Here is a 20,936-nt window from a genome sequence, read left to right as displayed (position 1 = left end):
CTTATCTCTTAGATGGAAAACAATGAAGCTTCTTCCTCCTTGGGCCACATCTGTGTGAATGACAAACCATAGTGCACAAGACTGGAATGGAAAACTGATTTAATGCCCCAAGACATACTAATCAACACACAGATAAATGTATTTTCTCTTTTTCTTAATAGAATCAGCTACCAAAAATATGCACTTTATATCTTACATTCTTATCTTCATTCTTTCTCCAGTGTACTTATTAGAATATTTTGCTTAAATGACTACAATTTAATTGTCAGAAATAAATCCTCTGTATGTTAACCATATGTTTTCAACAAGAAATATCTGCTGATCAGCACAGCTCAAATGCTGCAGAAGAAGAAAGTTAGAATGAAGTGTAAAGGTATGCTAGATAACTTACTACCACATATTACACTAAACAACTTCATATAATAAGTGATTTTGTAATAGCTTCAGCTAATTTTCTAATTTAGATTTGAGTCTTGCAGTGAACTGTGAGTGCAGAGAACCTTGTCAAAGAATCAGAACTTTGTCTGTTGGATTCAGAGCCTTTTTGACCAGAAGTGATGCTCTGACTTTTAGTAAAGCTGGTTTAGAATCTTTTGGCACAGGTATCTTTGTGTTAAAACCATGCAAGAAACAAGAGTTATGATTCTCTTTTGCTATGCCAGGCAAGTTTCCATGGCTGGTCTAGATATATAGAATTTTATCACAAAAGTTGACAGTTGCAATTTCCATCAGAAGCCTTCTTTATCTCATGCAGCAAGCCAAAAGCCTCTGAACAGAATGGGAAAATTGACAGCGTTCAGTGTATTTTGAATGGGAGAATGGATGGCATGTCAGCCTGCAGGCTCTTATTATTTCACTGCCTCTGTGTTCCACAATTTAGCTTGTCTTCCCTTCATTTGTTAAGCTGACACTGTATCTGTGGCAGAAATCAGGCCAGTCACTTTAACAGCTTTTGCATTGACTATTAAGATATGAAATCTGTATTGTTTCAATTTTTCTCTCTGTAACCATGATGAGTTGGTGAAATGCAGTTGCTAAACAGAGGTGTCTAGACCATTTTATATGTCATAAGACAGTAGAGACATGGCACAGGAGAGCACAGGACCGGAAGATATACAGCAGCTTGAGACCAGGCAGGCACTAGTAATTGTAATCATTGGAAGTGATTCTGAAAGTGATTTAGGCAGCTGAAGCCTTTTTGGGTTTACTTAATTTTCTTCACTTTCTTTTTATTAATTTGGCTTTTATATATTGTTAGAAGTCAATAAATTAAATGTGAATGCTGCTGCTACAATTAGTTTTTCTGATTTGAAACATCCTAGTTTCACTGTTGGTGTTACAGAGATGCCTCTGCCCCACCTAAGATGCAAATGAGGACATGTGCTAAAGTCAATAGTCCCAGAGCCACTCTTGTGGAAGTACTACCTTTCTACAGTCCAGGTCCTGGGTATCCATGGGGCATGGTATCCATGCCATTCCAATCATTTGAGATAGCATGTGTATAAGCACTTGTTTCCTTTCCCATATTTTGTCACAGGGGGAATTTTTTTTCTGGATGCTAACCAAACCTTAACCTCTGTTAGGTCTGGAATCAGCTCCTTCCTGCTGTGCCAACTGTACTTATCTCAGGTTCCATTGTCTTAAGGGGACAGTGTTTTGAGACAGGCACCAGTCCTTACATAAGGGTTTAAGTCCTTACAGGACTTAAGGCAAGGACAGCTTGAAACCCCACATGTTGATAACAGCCTGAAATATGTGTGAATTCTGGGACATGCTGAAACAGGGAACTCACAGATCTACTGACCTGGGGGGGAGATATCTTGTCTCTTGTCCTATGTATCTATGCACCAGCACAGGTGCTTGTTCATTCCAGGCAAGTCAAATCTTGTAAAAATCTTGCCCAAACCTTGCAGGCAGTGACATCTTCCCACTTGCAGTACTGAAGTGTTCACACTCCAAGAATTCATCACATTCTAGACCTGCACTTCTTTTTCAGCACTGCAAATCTTGTCTCCTTCTCAGTCATTATTAACAAAGATTCCTCCCTGCCACTTTATAAGTGGCTCTTTCATGTAGTTGCCTCGGTAAATTCTGCAAATGTAGCAAATATGGGTTATTGAGTTTTCTGGGTCTGAAGCATATTAAGCTGTCTGCTGGCTTTTAAGTGTTTGAAAATCTTCCTGGAAGTTAGAAATTTAAGCAATTGACCATCTTGACATATGATAATATAGCTACATGGAATATTATGAAAGAAGTATTCTTATCTACAGGGAGGTAGATAAGCAGAAATGCTAGGCTTCAAAGGCACTGACTTATTGGATGGCTATTGACACATGAATGTGCACTGTAGCTGCACAGTTACACCCAAAGTGGAGATGGTTCAGAAGAATTTTGTACTGATTTTCTTCATGAGAGCAATGTTCCTGTAGCAGTCTACCCTCAGCAAGTCCATTCCATGTGGTGAAAGCCTAAATACCTAACATAAATACTAGGTTCTGGTTTGGAGGGTTAGCCTGTAAATTAGATATTGGACTGCCAAAATCAAGGGTTTGGTCAGGTCTTTCTGTTCTTAGGCCTTTGAGCCTGCATTGTTGTACCTACAATGCATGAGGAATACTGCAGTGGTTACTACTGCTGCACTTGGGGCTTTTTCCTACAGGGACCTAGTGACTGACATCACTCCAGGGCTTGTGTTGTGGTAGCTCTCAAGGGTGTGTTAGGGGATGGCCACAAAACCAGCAGCTTATCTCTGCTGAGAATCCTCTTATTGCCTTCCAGTAGAAGTGGTAGAAGATCAGGGACTGGCTAATTTGTTCTGCAGGCCTTCACTCACTCTACATGAAATACAGACAGCTTTGCTGTAAAATGTAAAAAGAGTAAATTAAACAAAAGACAGGTACATACAATGAAGACTTAAAAGATATATCCATAATTCCCCTTAAAAAAAAAGGCCAGCTGTAGCAAGGCATTTAAAGATTATTTTTTTTCCTGGACATGCATACATAGAAATGGATGAGAATTAGAATCCCAAATCAGGATTTGGTATTTCCCTCTTTAAGAACACAGCATGTGTTGAATATGGTACCCACAGCAGAAAGGGCATAGAACTGGCATGGCATAGAGATAACCAGAAGGAAATTTTAAATCTGTGTATAGTAATAAAGTTGATTTTGTTAAAATTTGGCCATTCTGCAGGAAAAAAAAATATAGTTCAGGTCATGCCAAAACAAGAACTGTGGCTCCACACCTTTGCTTTTGGCACTGTAGAGAAGAGGGTAATGTTGAATGTCCTTGGTTTTAGCTTCAGGCATGCTGTGTATTCTAAATTCATCAGTTACTGGATAATATACAGACCTGGAAATAAAGAGAATAAACAGACTTGGAAGTTGTGGGTCAAACCCAGAACTTCCCCCTCACTATTTTCTCTTATGCTACAGGGCTAGAATCAGAGGAGTTCAATTTCTTTGCAGATTATTTCAAGTCACCAGAGAAGAGTTAGGGTGGGGAGTAGGAGGTGGTGCATCAGCATCTGAATGTGCATTAATTACTGAGAAATGGCAAATGTTGCGCTGGCTCATCCCCACCTGCTTATTTTCAGACTGAGCATCAAATTAAATCTGCAGGACAAAGCAAACTTGGTAAATATTTAGGAGCATACAGTATTTAATTCACTTGTCTTGATGCATAAAGCTGTATTTTGATGCAATAGCATGGCTTGCTTTCAACATTCAGATAAGCAAATATTTTTTGTGACTGGCAGAAAGGTAAGTCATGAACAGAAAAATAAGTTGATGAAGAGAACATAGCTATACAATCCAGTACTGCATTTTTCCACAGTAGACTTTGCACCCAGTGTGGCTGCAACACATTTGTTATGACCAGTTTCATGAAATACTGGAAGATCTTTAAGGCTTGATGTATTTCAAGCAAAGGTTTAAGAGTGATTAGTCTGATATCCTCCTGTTGTAATCTGTGAATAGATTTAACAGAATTAAAGATTAAAAATTCAATTTGGACATCCTGAATTGTTGAGTGCAACTCAACCTGTAAAGTGTCAAAATTCCTTGTCACCCTAGGAAAGAATCTCATCTGTTGACAGACTTGCAACTTAACCTGGCTGTGTGCATTCTTCCCCCCACCCCCTTTTAGTTTCTTTGCAGATCCTTTCCAGTCTTTGCAATCCTGAACAATTCCCACACATAGATCCAGTACAGGAATTTATATTTTCTCCTGAACTAATGGTAGGCCTTACTGACATTTGTTATTTCAAGCATAACTGAGTTCCTACAGACCTTGAAAACTTGATGTTTTTGTGAAACTGAAATATCTGTCCTCCGCTAAATAGAAGATGCTAGTTTTAGTTACACATAATAAGACATTTCAATGTGAATAATCTACATGTCAGCATTATTACGAATACCTCACTTTTTCAAAAAAGAAATTGTTTGCCTCTGCCTCTGCAAACTGTCCCATAAGAGGTCCTTTCATTTTGGACCAGTTGGCTTTAAGCTTTTCTTTTTGTCAGGCTGACAAGTTAATCCTCTATTTACATCTTTGGAAGCACTGTCAGAGGAGGTATTTCCAAAATGCAATGTTGGTATTTTAATGACACTGACTGTGTGCTGTAAACAATCCCTTGCTTCCATTTGGCTTGCTGTTTTAGTGCATGCTTTATCTCCAGCTGCAGATGCAACATGCAGTTCTTTATAGGGATTATCATATCTGCAGTCAGATAATCAGACTAGTGTACAGAGCTGTTTTTACTTTTCCACTATTCTTTTAAAGACTAGATTGTGGCTTTTATTGGCATTTTTAGTTGTTTGAAATTTTTTGTTCATTTGTTCCTATAGCAACTCTATTTTTCTGCCCTGGAGTCTTAAACCTGAAAGCTTTTAATACATAATTAGTCACAGAAAATAGGCAATTTTAATATGTATCTTGATAGGTAGAATTCTGAATGTTCACTGTTGGAGGAATTGGTGGCTTCAGCTTTGAACCTCCAGTCCAAAAAAAAAATGTGTGCCATATGAAACGTGTTGGTGGAGCATTTGGGAGGAAGGTACCAAACCATCACTCTTTGTTGTAATTGCAGCTGTGGCAGCCAACAAGTAAGTTAATTTAACTAAATCCAAGGAGTGATTTAACTAAAATTAATTAAAGATGACACGACTAAATGAAAAAGGAACTTCAGTCCTGAACCCTCCTTGGAGGGTTATCCTGATGACATCATCTTTATATCTCTTTGGCAGTAAATCTTTGATAGAGCCTTGAAAATTCTCTGGCCTCTTGGCGATGGTATTCACTTACTGTTTGAAAGCCAGAACAAAGCCATGGAGGCAGTTTCCCTCTGGTGTGATTTGTATAAATCCCAACAATTCAGGCCTCTCTGAGGCATGGTGGCATGAATTTCACTCCAGATATTCAGTGAAAATGGTTTTTATCCTAATACATAGATATGCTGACATCAGCCCTTTGTGCCACAGCTCTCCTGTACTTTGACTGCCTTGTCTTTCCCTGTCCTGTCCATTCTTCAGGGAATTTACAGCTCCCTGTTGAGAAGCTAAAGAGAAAACTACTTAAGAGCTCATTTTCTCTACTTTGTTACTGTTGCCAAAAAAAACCAAAAACCAAAAAAAAAAACCACCAAAAAACAAACCCCCAAAAAAACCACAAGAAGAACTTGCTCAATCAGCCTAACCTCAGACATGGTAGGTTAATAAGAAACTAAAACGTAGAATGGGCTGATTTATTGGCACCACTAGGAGTTTGGCCACATACACATAATGTCATTTGCAATCTGCAGCAAGAGGCTGTAACAAATGGGGATTTTTCTAATGCTCCTTTTAGGAGCAGGTGTCCACTCCATTTTGTCCTGAAAAGGAATATAGATGTGTTAATCACTGGTAGACAGCACCCTACCTTTGGAAAATAAAAAGTGAGTGACGTGAGCAGGTATTTTTCCCAGTTACTGGTTAATAGTTTCTTCTGAGGCAAATCAATATAATTTTATTGACTATCAAGACACAGCAGGAAACCAAAATTCTCCTCTTCTGAAATCCTTACCCAGCACCAACCTTCCCCAGTCCTTAGAGTACCCTGATGAATTGTATGAATCAAAACAAAAGCTATCATCCTAGATCCCATGCAATATCCAGAAAAAGCCGAACCACCCGTTTTTTTTTTTTTCCTTTTGGAATACTGCCAACATCCTAACTGCCCTATCCCATCTGCAGATGATAAATATGTAACTCAGAATTGAATATGAGCCACTTCTCAGACATAAAACCAACTCTGCAAGGTAATTCAAGATCCATCTTGTAGCAAACTCTTACTTTTGACTTCTAAATCCTCACATTAAAAATAAATAGGTAAACAGTGACAGCACTGAAATCAATTTGGTAAGTGGTGGTAGCAGGTGTAAGAATTGAGCACCCTAAAACCCTCCAGAACAGGGTTTATGGTTCAGTGTGGTTTGGATAAAGAAGACCTGAGGAGTTGGCTTTTCTGTGGATTCTTGCATGAGTGGTAGAGTTTGGCTGATGACTGCTTCTGAGAGAGATTTCTTATATTTTTAATTTTGCTGAAGATATTGCTCACAAAGATACTGTTCAACTCTGGTTATGATTAGAATATGTTAGAACTGGTTTGGGAAGAAAAAGGAGGAAAATTTCATTTTTGGTTAAGTTTTGTATTAACCAGAAGACAAGGAATGGGACTGTGATGTATGTCAGTAGCATATGTATTTCATATTCTTCTTGATATCCATTACCGGACTATTAGCCTCTCTGGAAGTGCAATACAGTGCCAACTCTTGCTGGTTTTCACATGCCGTATCTTCTCTCACACAGATGGAACACGTAACCCACAACTAGTGGACTATGCCCTTTTATTCCAATTTCTTCCAGAGTCGCTGAAGTTATTTTGTGCTTTGCCTCTGCTTTCTTTAATATGAGGATGGCAAGAAAATGCACCCTCCTCCTTGAGTTCTCTGTGTCTTCCCAGAGTAATGCTTTCAATCTGCTCTTCCCATGTCCTGCACTTCCCTCACTCCAAGAGTTGGCAGGACAGAGCAGTAGCCTGCTGGAGAGTGCTGATTTCTGTAGAATGAGGCAGGAACCAACTTCCCTCCCCATATCAGTCCCAGCCAACAATGATTACACAAGTGCTTCTGCAGAAAGCAGGGCAAGATGGCAATGATGACATTGTTTCCTGACAATAGCCACCTCACAGGTTTTCCACTGCACTCATCCTTTGGCACTGTAAAAGGAGATACATCTGGAGTTGCTCAATACCTTGTCACTGGGCCCAAATTTCTGTTCATAAGTTAAATAGGAAAAAAAAAAAAGGAATAAAAAAAATAAAGTAGTAAAGCACAGGAGCAAATATGAAATAAAGAACAAGATTTTACCAGCCATTCTCTCATCAATGCATATCCAGTCTGAAAACAAACTAAAAAAACACTTTGGGAGACTGGAAAATAGGAAACATCTGATGAAACTAGGTCAAGGTCCATTAATTAAAGCTTCCCATTTAAAAAACTCCATGGGCCTGAGTTTGAACAAATCTGTTGTGTTCTAGGCTGAAAATTTCTCTTTGAAAAGGGACACAAATTACATCAGGCAGACCTGCAGGCCCCTCTCTTCCAAAAGCAGCCAGCTAAAGACCCCTACCTCAACCTGCCTGAGGCTGGGGCTGGGAATTTTGCATCCATCCACTTCTGCTTCCTTTTGTGCAGGATATCCAGCAGTGTTTGTCAGTGATAAAACTTATATTCATAGAAGTCATAACCAAAGTCAAGAACCTTAATGGGCTAAGTGTAATGAAAAAAAACTTGTTAACAACTTAGAATTTAAATAAAGATGAATTTGTTACCCAGTTACCAGGAGATGATGTACTATCTCCAGGAATGCACTAAGAACTGTAGGCTTTCTTTGCAAACATCATGGCCCCCACCATTCAATGCAGTCTTATTAAACTGCATTGCATATTGGAACCTTGTATGTCTGTTCCTATAGTCTGAGCCTTTTAGGCTGAGACCTCACCTGTGCTTTGGAGATATGAGCTTAATTACCTGTTCAATTACAAGAATGCCACTGTTCACTACAGATAAGTCGGTTGATTTCCCAACCTTTTATAACTTGAGAAAATTGAGATATGTGTGTGCAATGACATTTGTGTAGCTGATAAGGAACATGCATTTGTAAAATACAGTAAGTTTTTTTTCCTTAGCAAAATGATTTTTTATATTTTATTTTGGTTTCCTAAAGACAAACCTGGAACCTGTAAGCCATGGATTTAGATTATAGATTAGTACTGATTTCCTAAGGATCAGACAACCAGATGATTCCTTCAGCCACTTACTGACTGCAAGCATTCCTGCCAGAAAGAATTAGAACTGTCATGCTCACACACACATATATATATATGACACCATTTTGGTAGAACAAGATATAAGCACCAGTTCTCTTATCCTGTTCATGCTACACTGGAACAGTTCTGGAGTTACCTCAAGAACATGAAACAATTTGCATGCAATTTTGAAAATACCTGCAACAAAGAGCCTATCACAAGTGGTACCATTTTGTCACTTCTACATCCAGTTTGAGAGTAACAACTGTTATCTTTGATTTTTTTCTGTTCTCTCAGCATATGAAAATCCCAAGGATCAGAATGAGACAGAATTAATGATGGGAAATGTATCACTATTTCAGTAAAACAGAAATTCTAAAAGTATATACTGCCACATATTTCTAGGCAGTGATATATTACCACCCCAGTAACACACCAGTTTGACTCTGCTTCCTGGCAGCCCACCTCAGTGGCTTTTATCCAGTGGCTAAGACTAAAATTCTTACCACATTAGATGCTCCTCAGATGTATATATTAACCTGCAAGAAGCCTGTGTTGGAGTTCCCCTCTAATTCAGTGGTATTAGATCCTTCTGCTTGCAGGCTAAACACACTCAGGATGGTTCTAGAATGCTCCACATCATCAGATCTCTTTGAACCACTGTCAACTCTTGCCTCTCCCAGATGTGAGATATAATCACTGCTATTCACTGCCTTGTCATCACTCACTTCTCCTCTGCCTTACCCACAGTTTTGCCCCTTCTTTCCAGCAAAATGGTGAAGGCAGGACAAAGGTGATGCATTCATCCCAGGTGAGGTGAGGGCACAAGGTGGGGGAGCAGTACTGGAGGGAGGAAGGGTTAAGCAGCAGGACAGGAACCCAGTACCAGCTGTTTTCCTAACAGAGGGGAGGTTGCCCATAGCAATCATCAGCAGCTGTGCAGAGCGGATGTGCAGCAGGTGACCAAGAGGGAAAGGTGGAGGGGCGGGCTGAGAGGGGAACCATGACAGCACAAGTTCACTGTAGGTGTGGCAGCTCACAATTTAACTCAGCTGTGCCAAACAACTGGCACTCTGACAGACATTGTTTTGGATATGAGGTTTTAAAGTGATCTAGTGGCAGCTGTATGAATCTTGATGGAACATTTCCCCATGAGGAGAGGAGTATGAGAAACAAGTGTAAAGGTAGTTGAGAGTGAGAAAAGGAAATGGCTGAGCTGAGCCAGTATAGATATGTATACAAATCAATATTAAGCTTTGATAGTTGATAGTTCAAAGCCATAAAACTAACAGTGAGAATATACTTAACATCATTCTGTACCCAAACACTAGCCTAAGAAACAGCTCTGGAGATGCTCAACAGTTAATGCATTAGTTCAGATCCTGTGCTCATTTACATAAACACAAATTTATTTTCATTTACTTCATTGATAACAGTGCAGGCTTAAATTAACATTGTATAGAAGAGAGTGTGACCTGCACACACCCTCAAATAAGTCACATTTAATCTAAATCTGTAGTGATAAAAAAAAATCTTATCCCTTTACATTGGTAAAATTTTCCTGTTCCTTTCTCTTGGTAAAGTGTGAGAAACTACAGCTAATGGGAAAAGCTCAACTGGTAATGAGCTTTGCAGTTTTGTCATATTAAAGACTTTAGGGAGCTGACCTATTATATCTTTGTGTTTCCTTTCCTTAAAATGTGATTTTAATAATTTCTGATTTTTCTTCTTAGCTTTTTAATTAATTGTTTTGGCTTTTTAATTGATTTAGACAAATGCTCTCATTTTAGAATGAGCACCAATGTAATCAGCGTCTTGAGTTTAGAATTAATGGACAAATATTTGCTAATATTAATCCTTCCTCTGAATGTGGTATTTTTAAATTAGTATTTTGAATTAGTATTATTAGTATTATTATAATGAGTATTATAATTGTTAGTATTTTTATATTTTGAATTAGTATTTTGGATATTTGGAATTAGTATTTTGGGGATTTCATCGGGTGTTTACTGCAATCTGCAAAAATGTTTCTTGACTAAAACTTGTAAGGCAATGTACTGCTATTTCATGGCACTGGGATCTATCACCAGTATTGTTTCAAGAACAAAAGAGTAACAAAAATGGTATGAGATGAAATCTGGCTCCTACTGACAACGAGAATGATCGTGTTTTCCCTATTGCAGCCCAGTGATTTGTTCCATTTATACACCTGATAATTGGTAAATTCAAAAACTTTAGTCACAGCAACATTGCACTTAAATCTGGTGGAAATTTGCAGCTGCATACAGTCAAGAAGGAAGCTTGTGTTCTCTAAATTGGTTTAATGGGTTGGCCTTTTGGGGAGCAAAGAACTGAGCTGCAGTTGCATCTCCCGTCCTGCACCAGCACGGAGAGTATTCCCCATGCTGACTCCAGCTCTGTGCTGCTGTGTGTTTGGCAGTCCAGCTCTTTTACGTAGTCCTTAAGGGGCCTCCACTAACACAGTGGGTGTGTTGATGCGGTCTGCTAACAGACAGACTGCCCTACAGCGTGAAGGTAGGATGAGACCTGTTGAGGCGATTGCGAGTGAACGAACCTTTGTTTAAACGGCAGTAGAGAAAGGCTGCGCTTCTCGAGCCCAGGGACTTTGCTGTGCATCAGACCGGCACAGCTTGTAACCGATAGTCCTATCTGCACACACCAGAGTACGTTAAGTGCTTGTACGGTGCTGTCACCACCAGGATGTGAAACAAGAAATTATCACAACTGCAAAGCAAATCTAGGGTCAAGTAGCACAGCAGGTATGGTACTGAAGTTGGATGCACCGCAGATCCCCGTGCTGCCAGCCGCGCTCCGCGGGCCGCAGATCAGGCCAGAGGGGAGGTGTCCCTGCGGTGCCGGGCTGGCTCCGCCGCAGGGAGCACGGGGAGTACCAGGCGCTGGGTCCCGGCCGCGGTAGCCGCGGGGAAGGGCTCGGTCGGGAAGCTCCCCTAGAGGGAAGAGCTCCCCGGGAGCCGGCAGCACGTGCGGCCCCGAGAGAGCCTGCCCCGTTCCCCGCCCCTTCCCTCCATCCTCGGGCGGGGCGGGGTGGAGCGCAGCGCGGCCCGCCCCTCTTCCTCTGGCGTCGCTTCCGCTCGCAGAGCTCTCGCTGCTGCCGCTCCTCGCTGCCGTTCCTGCCCGTCTCCACTCCGGGCCGCTCGGGCATTTTCTCTCTGCCTTAAAGTCGGTGAGGAGACGGGTGCGGGTTGGGGGCGGCTGGCCGGGGCCGGCTGCGGCAGCCTGGGCCGTAAGGGCCGCGCTGCGGTGGAGGCCGGGGGAGGGAGGTGGTGTACCCCTTCCTCCTCCCCTGCACGGGTACTCGGGAGCGGGGCAGCTCAAGGCACGGCCAGCTCGGGCCGTACTGCGGGGGCGAGAGGCGCGGGCACGGCCGCGGGCACGGGCACCGCGCGGGCCGCGGCTCCGCCCTGCGGCCGCCTCCGCCCGGGGAGCCCGGTGCGTGCCGGGAGCCGGGCGGGGGCCGGCGCCGCCCGCAGCCGCCCAGCGCCGGGAGCTGGAGGGAGGAGTGGCCCCTGCCCGCAGCGCCCTCACGGCTATCTCTCCTTCCTTGTAGGGTGTCTTTTATGAATAATCAAAAGCCGCAGAAGCCGACACTATCGGGCCAGCGTTTTAAAACCAGAAAAAGAGGTGAGTTGCCGCACCGTGCCAGCTGCCAGCGCTGTGTGTACGGGAAAACGTCGGTTTCTGTCAGTAAACAAACCAGTGCCGTCATGTGTTTGCCATAAATTTTTTATGTGAGATCACGCTAAGTGCAGAGTTTCGAGGCTGACTGGAATTTTCTCTGCACTAATAAAAAATATTTGGCAGTCAGAATCTTCGCTAAATTTACTATGATAACTTTTGCCTAAAAGATGGCCATTCTAGAACCATCCTGAGTGTGTTTAGCCTGCAAGCAGAAGGATCTAATACCACTGAATTAGAGGGGAACTCCAACACAGGCTTCTTGCAGGTTAATACATACATCTGAGGAGCATCTAATGTGGTAAGAATTTTAGTCTTAGCCACTGCATAAAAGTTACATTGTCCTCTTTTAAATTTTTTAAAATTGACAGAAATCACAACAAATCCCACAAATCCACTCACCCACCTAATCCCCCAGTCAACATCCAAAAAAAACGCCAAAGGATGGGATATGCAAAGGCCTGTAACTCTTACATCTGTCCATCTGTGTCTGTTGGACCATCTCTCACACTCTACATAAGAAGAGTTAGTGACTGAAGAGGTGTGATGAGTAACTTAGTGTTTTGGTGAAGGTTTTTTCCAGCCTGAAGAGGAAGTGGGGATGCTCTTAGAGTTTCTGTTCAGTACAGTTTTACTTGTACACCAGCAGTGTCCCAGCTCTAACAGGCAGCTTTAGGCATTCTGTAGATGCAGAAGCACACTTGGATTTTTAGAACCTATTTGAATGTCAAAACACCTCAAAAATCTCTTGACCATTAGAGTTTGCTGTGGTCTGTCCAGCAGATGAAATACTAGCAGCCAGGGGTTTAGTCTCTTTTTAAGCATTTAACCATAGTTTGGCTGTGAAGCAACTCTTCCAGAACAATGAGCTCCGTGGTTCTGCCCTGGAAAATAACTGATCCAGTATTTCCAAACTGGCACCCAGCTTTTACCAGTGTGTTGATACTTGCATTGACACTGGACACCAGTATACCCTACTAGGCTGCTCACAGATTTGGCTAAGATGTTGTAGACAGCACTCAAGATCTGCAGTTGAATTCTCTTACCCTTGTAAGCTTTTCATCTCATGATTTCCATAATCTAAGTACAAATTGAGATTAGGAAAAATTGAAGACCTCTTTAAGACTTTCTGTTAGTTACATGGGTGGATTTGTTGCATGTTGACTATGCCCAACATGTAGTAAAAACAAGGCAGTGATCAGCTGATGTATCAGGTACGAAGATACATCAGGAGCGTTCTGCTTAACAACAGCAAAGGATGCTAAATAGATCTGCAGTTAATGCCATTAAGTTAGCTCAAATGTCTATATTTCCCCCAAGCACTTGAGGAAAAGTTTTGCCTCAAACTCACTTAGCTGCAGGTTAAGATGAGGGGATGGTCTTCATAGCCAAAACGCGAATTTCCAGGTGACTCGGGTGCGATAATGGTATGCGGTTTGTCAGTCAGAAGATTTCATCTGAAACAGAGAGAGGCCCAAAAAGCTGAGATAAAACATGAATAATGGAGTCAAATGTACAGAGTTATAGGGGCATGTATTAAAAATTGCCTTCCAGCATGAGCTAAGTCTCTGGTTTTGGAGGGAGTGATCTAACATGAGAATAGGGGTATAAGAATCAAACTGAGATGTCAGGTAAGCTTTATTAGAGCCAAGTAATGATAATCACAAAGAACTCTTCACGGAAATCTTATTTCAACACTTTGCTTTACAGATGAAAAAGAGAGGTTTGACCCTACTCAGTTCCAGGACTGTATTATTCAAGGTTTAACTGAAACTGGCACTGACTTGGAGGCAGTAGCAAAGTTTCTTGATGCTTCTGGTGCAAAACTTGATTATCGCCGCTATGCAGAGACACTTTTTGACATCCTGGTGGCTGGTGGAATGCTGGGTAAGTCCATGTGATGTGACTGCTGTCAGCTTCATTCACTTCACTCTGCAAAAGCTGCATTTCTTTTCACTGTAAAATCTCTGCTAAAGACCCCATTGAGTGTGTAGAACAGGGTTTAAGTTAATCTGTGGTAAAACACCTGATCGTCTTGGTGCCTGAGCATTTACTCTAGAAATACTCTCTCTAACCTGCCTCAGTTTTACTTGAGCCTGTTTGCATTTCCTGAAGTGTAGAGTGTACAAACTCTGCGTAGAAGAAAGTACTTTGGGCTTTTGGGTGTGGTGGGTGTGGTTGGTTTTGTTTGTTTGGCTAGTTTTTGTTGGTTGGTTGTTTCTTTTGTTAGTTTTTTGTTTGGGTGTTTTTTTTTTGTTGGTTGGTTTTTTTTTTTTTTTTTTTTTTTTCATTTTTTTCTTTTTACCAGGAGTAGATCTTGATTCTGGTCAAGATCACTTCTAAGGATGAGAGATGGATGAATGCTTGTTTCAGGTGTGTGGTCTGTGTTAACAAGACCAATAGTTGCCCTTAGAGATCCTGACATGATCCTGTGATTTGTGCATCCTGCCCCTGTTATTTTGGAAAGGAAACTTGTTTGCAGAGGAATCTGAAGTGCTTAGTCTTGGACATGCTGTTACAAATGATTTGTTGTTGACAATAATGAGGTCACAGCTCTAGCACACATCAGGGAGTGAGAAATGAGAGGGTGGTCAAGTTGGCACAAAACACAGGGACTGAGGAAGTGAAATGTGATGATGAAAAGTCTTGTAAACTCAGGTACACACTCTGTGTACAGAGCAAAGATGCTCACCAACCAGGTAAGCACATACTGTAATTGTTACAATATGTGGGTTTCCATTCAAGAGTCTTAACCAGTTCATCCTACTGAGTTAGGAGGTGTTCCTTCTAGGAATGAGGCTGATGGGGAAGGGAAGAAGGCACTGCTGTGTTAATGATGATATGGGGTGTTTTACTCAACTCCTTGTCTGTATCAGGTAGCTAAGAAGACTAGCTTTAAGTTTCAGGCAGAGGAGGCTAGAATAAAAACTGACATCCTGTTGCCTTACCAGCTTTTAATATTACTACCAGAAATACTCATCTCTGCTTTTAAAGTCATGTTTCTGGCTAATTCATAACAAAAGATCTCCACTGTATGTAGAATGGCATAGAAATTGATGATGAAGTGTTCTGGCAGTGAAGCTGGTGACCTGAAAACACCTTCATTAGTGAAGCAGCCTAATTAAAGCTTCAAGCTCATCTCTGCAGCACTGAATTTTGAACTGTGTGTCTTTACATGTTTCGGTCTACTGTTGTGATTTACTCTGCCACATAAAAGGCACAAAGCAGCACTATTGCAGCAGACACCAAAAATACACTTGCTGAGATTAAGCAGCTTCAGTGGCTTCCTTTAAGGGAAGGGGAGCTCATATGGCCTTGTTGACTTATTCACATGAACACCAGACGTGTTGTCAATCTCCTAAGCAGTAGTTAAATGTTTCCAAATCTAAGCTGCTTTTAAAGTTCTGGTGCAGCAGTGGAGCAGAGGGAAATGTCTCTGGTTATCAGATCATTGAGTTCATGACAGGACAACATGTTGCATGTTATGGGTGCTGGAGTTCTGCTGTGGAGACTGCTCATTGCTCTCACTAGGAGTAGCACTACTAATGCTGAAATCCTCCTGCAGCCCCGGGCGGGACCCTGGCAGATGACATGACACGCACAAACGTCTGTGTGTTTGCAGCACAGGAAGACCTAGAAACCATGCAAGCATTTGCTCAGGTTAGTTCTGAAATTAGGATAATTTAACTTAAAGCTGTTTAATGGTCAAAAGTTAAACATTTGTGTAATTGTAAGTTAACGTAAAAATAATGCATGGCTTTAAGCACACTGGATGTGGTAAGTGTTCTAAAGAGTTCAGACCTATTTTACTGAACTTATTTTTTTTAAATTCTAATCAAGTGATAGTTCACAGCAAAAGCTACTGTACTCTGTCTTTCTAGGTTTTTAACAAGTTAATCAGGCGTTACAAGTACCTAGAGAAAGGCTTTGAAGATGAAGTCAAAAAGGTAAGGAATGTTTTTATATCAGCAGACAAACCTTCACATTCTGCTAGCTAACCACTCTGTAGAAGGGTTACATCATAAAATGGATGATTAAAATACAACCCTTGAAAGTTGCTCATAGAAGAATGGCTGGCTTGCATGACTCCCAGTGACTAGTGCTTCTGCTAGCTTGATGAAATAAAAGTGTTTAACACAGAGGCACTAGCCAAAGTTTAGTGAGAAGTGGTAGTTTTATGCAGCTCTTCTTACTTGTCCTGCAGTTGCTGCTGTTCTTGAAAGGGTTCTCGGAATCTGAGCGGAACAAACTGGCCATGCTGACGGGTATTCTGCTTGCCAATGGGACACTCAATGCATCAATTCTCAACAGTCTCTACAATGAGAACTTGGTTAAAGAAGGTAAGTGTGGCCCAGCTCCTCCCTTAGGAAGGGAGTAGGTGGAAACTGTGATGATAATACATCCTTGCAGCTCACAAGCTTCCTCTGGTGATAGATTGACTACAGGATTAGCAAAGGTAAATGTGATGCCCCTGTGAACCTGGAAGGTTTTTTTAAGACTTCAGAAAATGAGTTTCTTGAGAAAGCTTGTGTGTAGGACTTCCCTGCATGACACTGGGGGCTGCCATCACTAGCGTTGCCCAGCAAGGCACCACTGTATTTTGGAGGGACCTTTCAGGATGCAAAATGTGTGTCGTGTCTTTAGGTTACTTCCTAAATTGCAGCAAGAAGAGTTGAATTTTGTACAGGGGAGACTTTGTTTTATACTGAGTTGTAGGAAAAGTCCAGTGTGCTGGAGGCTGCAGTGTCCTTGGGCAGGGAGAGGTACTGCAGACTGTGCTGGGGTTACTTGGAAGGACAGCTGCTGCTCTGAGCACAATCTGACAAACGAAGTGCCCTGTACTCAGGCCTTCTGGTTCCCTGTTTTGAGTTTCACCAGTAATAGAACTATTCTGATTGCACAGGTGTTTCAGCAGCTTTTGCAGTCAAGCTGTTCAAGTCATGGATAAATGAGAAAGATATCAATGCAGTGGCTGTCAGTCTTCGCAAAGTAAACATGGACAACAGGCTCATGGTGAGTACCACTGGAACTACTCTGCTATTCCATAAGCCAGTTTCGTGAACAGCATTTGCCAGCAAAGTACTCAACACACATTTATTTTACAAAAGAGTTGTAAACTTTGTTTTCAGGAACTCTTCCCAGCCAACAAACAAAGTGTTGAACACTTCTCCAAGTACTTCACTGAAGCAGGACTCAAGGAACTTTCTGAGTATGTTCGGAACCAGCAATCCATAGGAGCTCGGAAGGAGCTGCAGAAGGAATTGCAGGAGCAGATGTCACGGGGAGATCCCTTCAAGGATGTAAGTGTTTGTTGACAAGGTGGAGGTGCCTTCTGTGCCTGTCTCTCCTTCATACTGAACTTAGCTCTCACTGGGAACTAAAATGAGGACTGGAGGGGAGTTGGTACTAGCTTTGTGCTCTTTTCTTAATGTCCTGAATCCTGCTGTATGCTGAAGAAGGTTGGTTGTCATTCTGAACCCTTCTGGGTTCAGTCATTCTAAACCCTTCTGAAGAGAAGTTTTAATTTAGCTTGGTGCCATATGTGGCCTTTCTGCTTACTGTTACTCTCCTTGCAGATCATCTTGTATGTGAAGGAGGAGATGAAGAAAAACAACATCTCAGAACAGACTGTGGTAACCATAATCTGGTCAAGTGTAATGAGCACAGTGGAATGGAACAAAAAGGAGGAGCTGGTAGCAGAGCAAGCCATTAAGCATTTGAAGGTATCGTAACTTCAGTACGACTTCTGCACCCCTTAGGCAGAGCCTGGTTTTCCTTCTGTCTGCAGCTCCCTTTTAAATGTTAAGGCTACCAACCCTGCTAGTGCAGAGACAGAATGAGGTGGGGAATTCCCCCCATTGTGAGGAGTTTTACAGGCCAAGGGCCTGAGGCAGAGGCAGTGACTGCTGCAGAGCTGCCCTAGGGTGGGTTGTGGTTGCAAATTTCCTAAGCAGTGGCTGATGGAAACTGCAAAACCAGCTTTGGTCAGGTAGTAAATATGTGTGTGTGCCCCCTGTGTGTGCCAATTTGTTGTTCTTGTTACAGCAATACAGCCCTCTACTTGCTGCCTTCACCACCCAAGGTCAGTCAGAGCTGACTCTTCTGTTGAAGATTCAGGAGTATTGTTATGACAACATTCACTTCATGAAGGCCTTCCAGAAAATAGTGGTGCTCTTCTACAAAGGTAACTTCTGTGGGGTTGTAGTTTCAGGAGTTTGTGGCTTTTTGGAGGGGTTGGTTTTGGTTGGTTGGGTTTTTTAAAGCTTCTGAAACAGGGCAGATCAGTGCTACAACATTGCACTTCATAAGCTGAAGATTTTTCTATGTCTTGTTTGTAAAAATGCAAAGTTGAGTGTGGCTGGCCCTTTGCACATGGGGAAGTGCAAGACAAAGATGCTGTCTGTCTACAGTAGGTCTGCTTAAGAGTTGCAGAACAAATCTAAATTTAGATTTTTAAGTCATTTTGTTAAGTTCCATGATAGTTTATTCTTCTTAGTTCTCTAAACATTGACAGTGAGCAGCTGAAGATTGAGACCGCCAATGTGTTCAGGCTGTTCTAGGCTCTTTTAAAATGTCTGATAAAAGGTGGTACTGAAAAAATAATGCTGTGTACCTATGGAAACTTGTTAAAATGAAGACTGTATTGTACTTACAAAATTTAAAATTAAACACCTGCACCACAGGAAGTGTTTACTTTTGACTTTAAAAGAATTTGCATCTGTTCTTAGCTTTTAACTGAGCTTTTGCTTAGAGTGTGCCATCTCAAATTAAAACACTCCAGACTGTTAGTGGGAGTGAAAGTGTAGCTCCTGCATACAGTACTGAGGAAACTCCCAGCATGAGGAACCATCCAAAATGCCTGGTTCTCTGAATTTCAAAACTGAAAACTGGCACTCCTGGTGCAGGTCTGTCCAGCTGTACCCAGAGAAGGAGTACATAATGTTCCTGGGGGAGGAAGCAAAGGCTGCCAGTCAGGTTCTCAGCAGTTCACTGTGTTAATACTGCTCTTGCCTACCTTTACAGCTGAAGTTCTGAGTGAAGAACCCATCCTCAAGTGGTATAAAGATGCCCATCTTGCAAAAGGAAAGAGTGTTTTTCTGGAGCAGATGAAGAAGTTTGTTGAATGGCTCAAGAATGCTGAAGAAGGTAACCAGCAGCTTAGCTCATGTGGAGCTTGTTTATTTTGGGAACCCTAATGCAAATAACACCGTGTTTTGGAGTGAGGGATGGTAATTGCCCCTCTGAGACTAGCGTGGATCCAATAGCAGCTGTTGTGCAAGATGCAGGGCAGCAGCTGAGCTCGGGGCTGGGGCTGAACCATGGCCAGGCTGCTGATGAGGTCTCTCTGTTGCAGAGTCGGAGTCTGAAGCTGAAGAGGGTGACTGACCTGTGAAACTCTGGCCTCAGTAAAGCAAACAGGAGCTGTAGATAAGTGTCATATCTCATGTGTCCTTCTGATTCTTACATCCTACCTCCCTGTATCAAGCATGATATAAGGGCTCTCATGGCAATTTATTTTAACTGTTTTCTATAGTTAATGAAATACTGGATTTAGTTTTTAAAACCATGTTCAAGTAGCTTACAGGAGCTGTTAGATTTGACTCTTAACCTGCATTTGTCCTTTCAGTTACCTTCTACCTCCTGTATTTTCTACTGTAATAATGTAATATAAGGCCTTCCATGGTGAAATCCATTTCATCTATTGGGATTTCTGTCTGTATTGAAGTAGATGTGATATGCTGAATGAGACTTAGGGCAGTCTGCTTGCAAATTAAACTATAAAAAAGCCTCCCAAATGAAGAGGCCATTGCTTGTGTGGCACTGCAGTCTGTACCACCAAATAGCCACCATCATAGGTGGTTGTCCATGTCCCCAAGTACTTTGTCATCCCTTTACCAGACTTCCAGCATAAAGCAATCCTCTATTCCAGCTCCTGGGGAAGGTGGGAGCCCCACTGCTGGAAAGAAGCTGTTGTGGTGGCAGGAGTTGGTTACCATGGTGGGGCATGAAGAGTGGCATCTCTGAGCCTGCTGGCTGTCACAGCTGGTGGCCCATATTCCTGAGGGACTGTCAGGTGCCCTTGCAGCTCTGAGAGTGCCTTCCTTTTCCCTTTCCCTCATGGAAGTCCAAGTAGTGCTGTTCCACAAAGAGCTGCCCAGCAGCTTTCCTGAGCCAGGCACTGCTGCTGGCAAGGCTAGGGTGGGGGAGTGGCTTCTTTGTGCTGCTCTGTGGATGCACAGCTGCTGCAGCCCAAGGCAGCCAGAACACCACCCCTCCCACTTCGAGGTTTAGAGATTCTTTTATGCTGGCAGCTCACACTCTAAACCAAACAACTTACCTGCTCCCTGAAATTTTAATTCCTAATGGAAATTTTCAGGACAGTCAATTCAAAAGATTGGGGGAAAAACGTGAAGTCTATACAGGTGGAGGCTAACAGTGAGCATTAACTGAAATACTGGTAACCAGAGTACACATACTAAAATAAATGAAAAAAATTGTCATCACAATGCAATCTGTTCAATACTACAGTGATCTTCCTTACTTTGTAACTTTTTTTTAAAGCAAATAAAGGCCATCCTTACACTTAATACGAAGGGCTGTCTCTGCTCCTTATCCAAAAAGAAAGCACCAGTGATATTACCAGGTACAAAGCAGTGCACAGTCTTTTTCCTCATTCAAGGACTGTTGCATAAAATGAAATTAAAATAATACTTTCTTGCTATTAGGGTGCTCTTTTGCATGTTAAAAGTGCTAACATCCCCTGAATTTGAAAACCAGGTTCATCTGTATATGAAGTAAGTTTTATGTCAATGTTTGAGTAAGTATCCAAGAAGTCATACTAAAAAGTAAGGCACTTAAAATATAACCAA

The 20,936-nt window shown here is 42.0% G+C and overlaps 2 protein-coding genes across 3 annotated transcripts in view; both read left to right on the top strand.

Annotated features, from left to right (window-relative positions):
* The window catches only part of AOX1 (aldehyde oxidase 1), a 49,451-nt gene extending 37,435 nt beyond the window's left edge, over positions 1 to 12,016 (top strand). For both annotated transcript variants that reach the window (XR_014956596.1, XR_014956597.1), the window contains 2 exons: positions 13 to 11,554; positions 11,939 to 12,016. The gene's annotated coding sequence lies outside the window, so the exon portion shown is untranslated. The remainder of the gene's footprint in view (positions 1 to 12; positions 11,555 to 11,938) is intronic.
* Positions 11,449 to 20,660, top strand: BZW1 (basic leucine zipper and W2 domains 1). The gene is made up of 12 exons (XM_021555452.4): positions 11,449 to 11,554; positions 11,939 to 12,012; positions 13,777 to 13,953; positions 15,632 to 15,726; positions 15,948 to 16,013; positions 16,271 to 16,406; positions 16,970 to 17,079; positions 17,196 to 17,366; positions 17,643 to 17,789; positions 18,112 to 18,250; positions 19,090 to 19,212; positions 19,421 to 20,660. Exons 2-12 carry the CDS (start codon positions 11,949 to 11,951, stop codon positions 19,450 to 19,452), a joined length of 1,260 nt encoding a protein of 419 aa, XP_021411127.1. The 5' UTR covers positions 11,449 to 11,554; positions 11,939 to 11,948; the 3' UTR covers positions 19,453 to 20,660.
* Positions 20,661 to 20,936: the final 276 nt, after the last annotated feature.

Source organism: Lonchura striata, chromosome 7 (genome assembly GCF_050655825.1).
Source record: "Lonchura striata isolate lonStrDom1 chromosome 7, ASM5065582v1, whole genome shotgun sequence".
In the NCBI taxonomy this organism is placed as follows: Eukaryota; Metazoa; Chordata; class Aves; order Passeriformes; family Estrildidae; genus Lonchura; species Lonchura striata.
This window is presented reverse-complemented; position numbering and strand designations above follow the sequence as displayed.

Bases quoted from the DNA above. Each gene is read 5' to 3' on its own strand.
- BZW1 (XM_021555452.4), top strand. From the start codon at position 11,949: ATGAATAATCAAAAGCCGCAGAAGCCGACACTATCGGGCCAGCGTTTT. The intron at 12,013-13,776 runs GTGAGTTGCCGC...TTTGCTTTACAG, and splicing joins TTTTAAAACCAGAAAAAGAG to ATGAAAAAGAGAGGTTTGAC. The intron at 16,407-16,969 runs GTAAGTGTGGCC...CTGATTGCACAG, and splicing joins TGAGAACTTGGTTAAAGAAG to GTGTTTCAGCAGCTTTTGCA.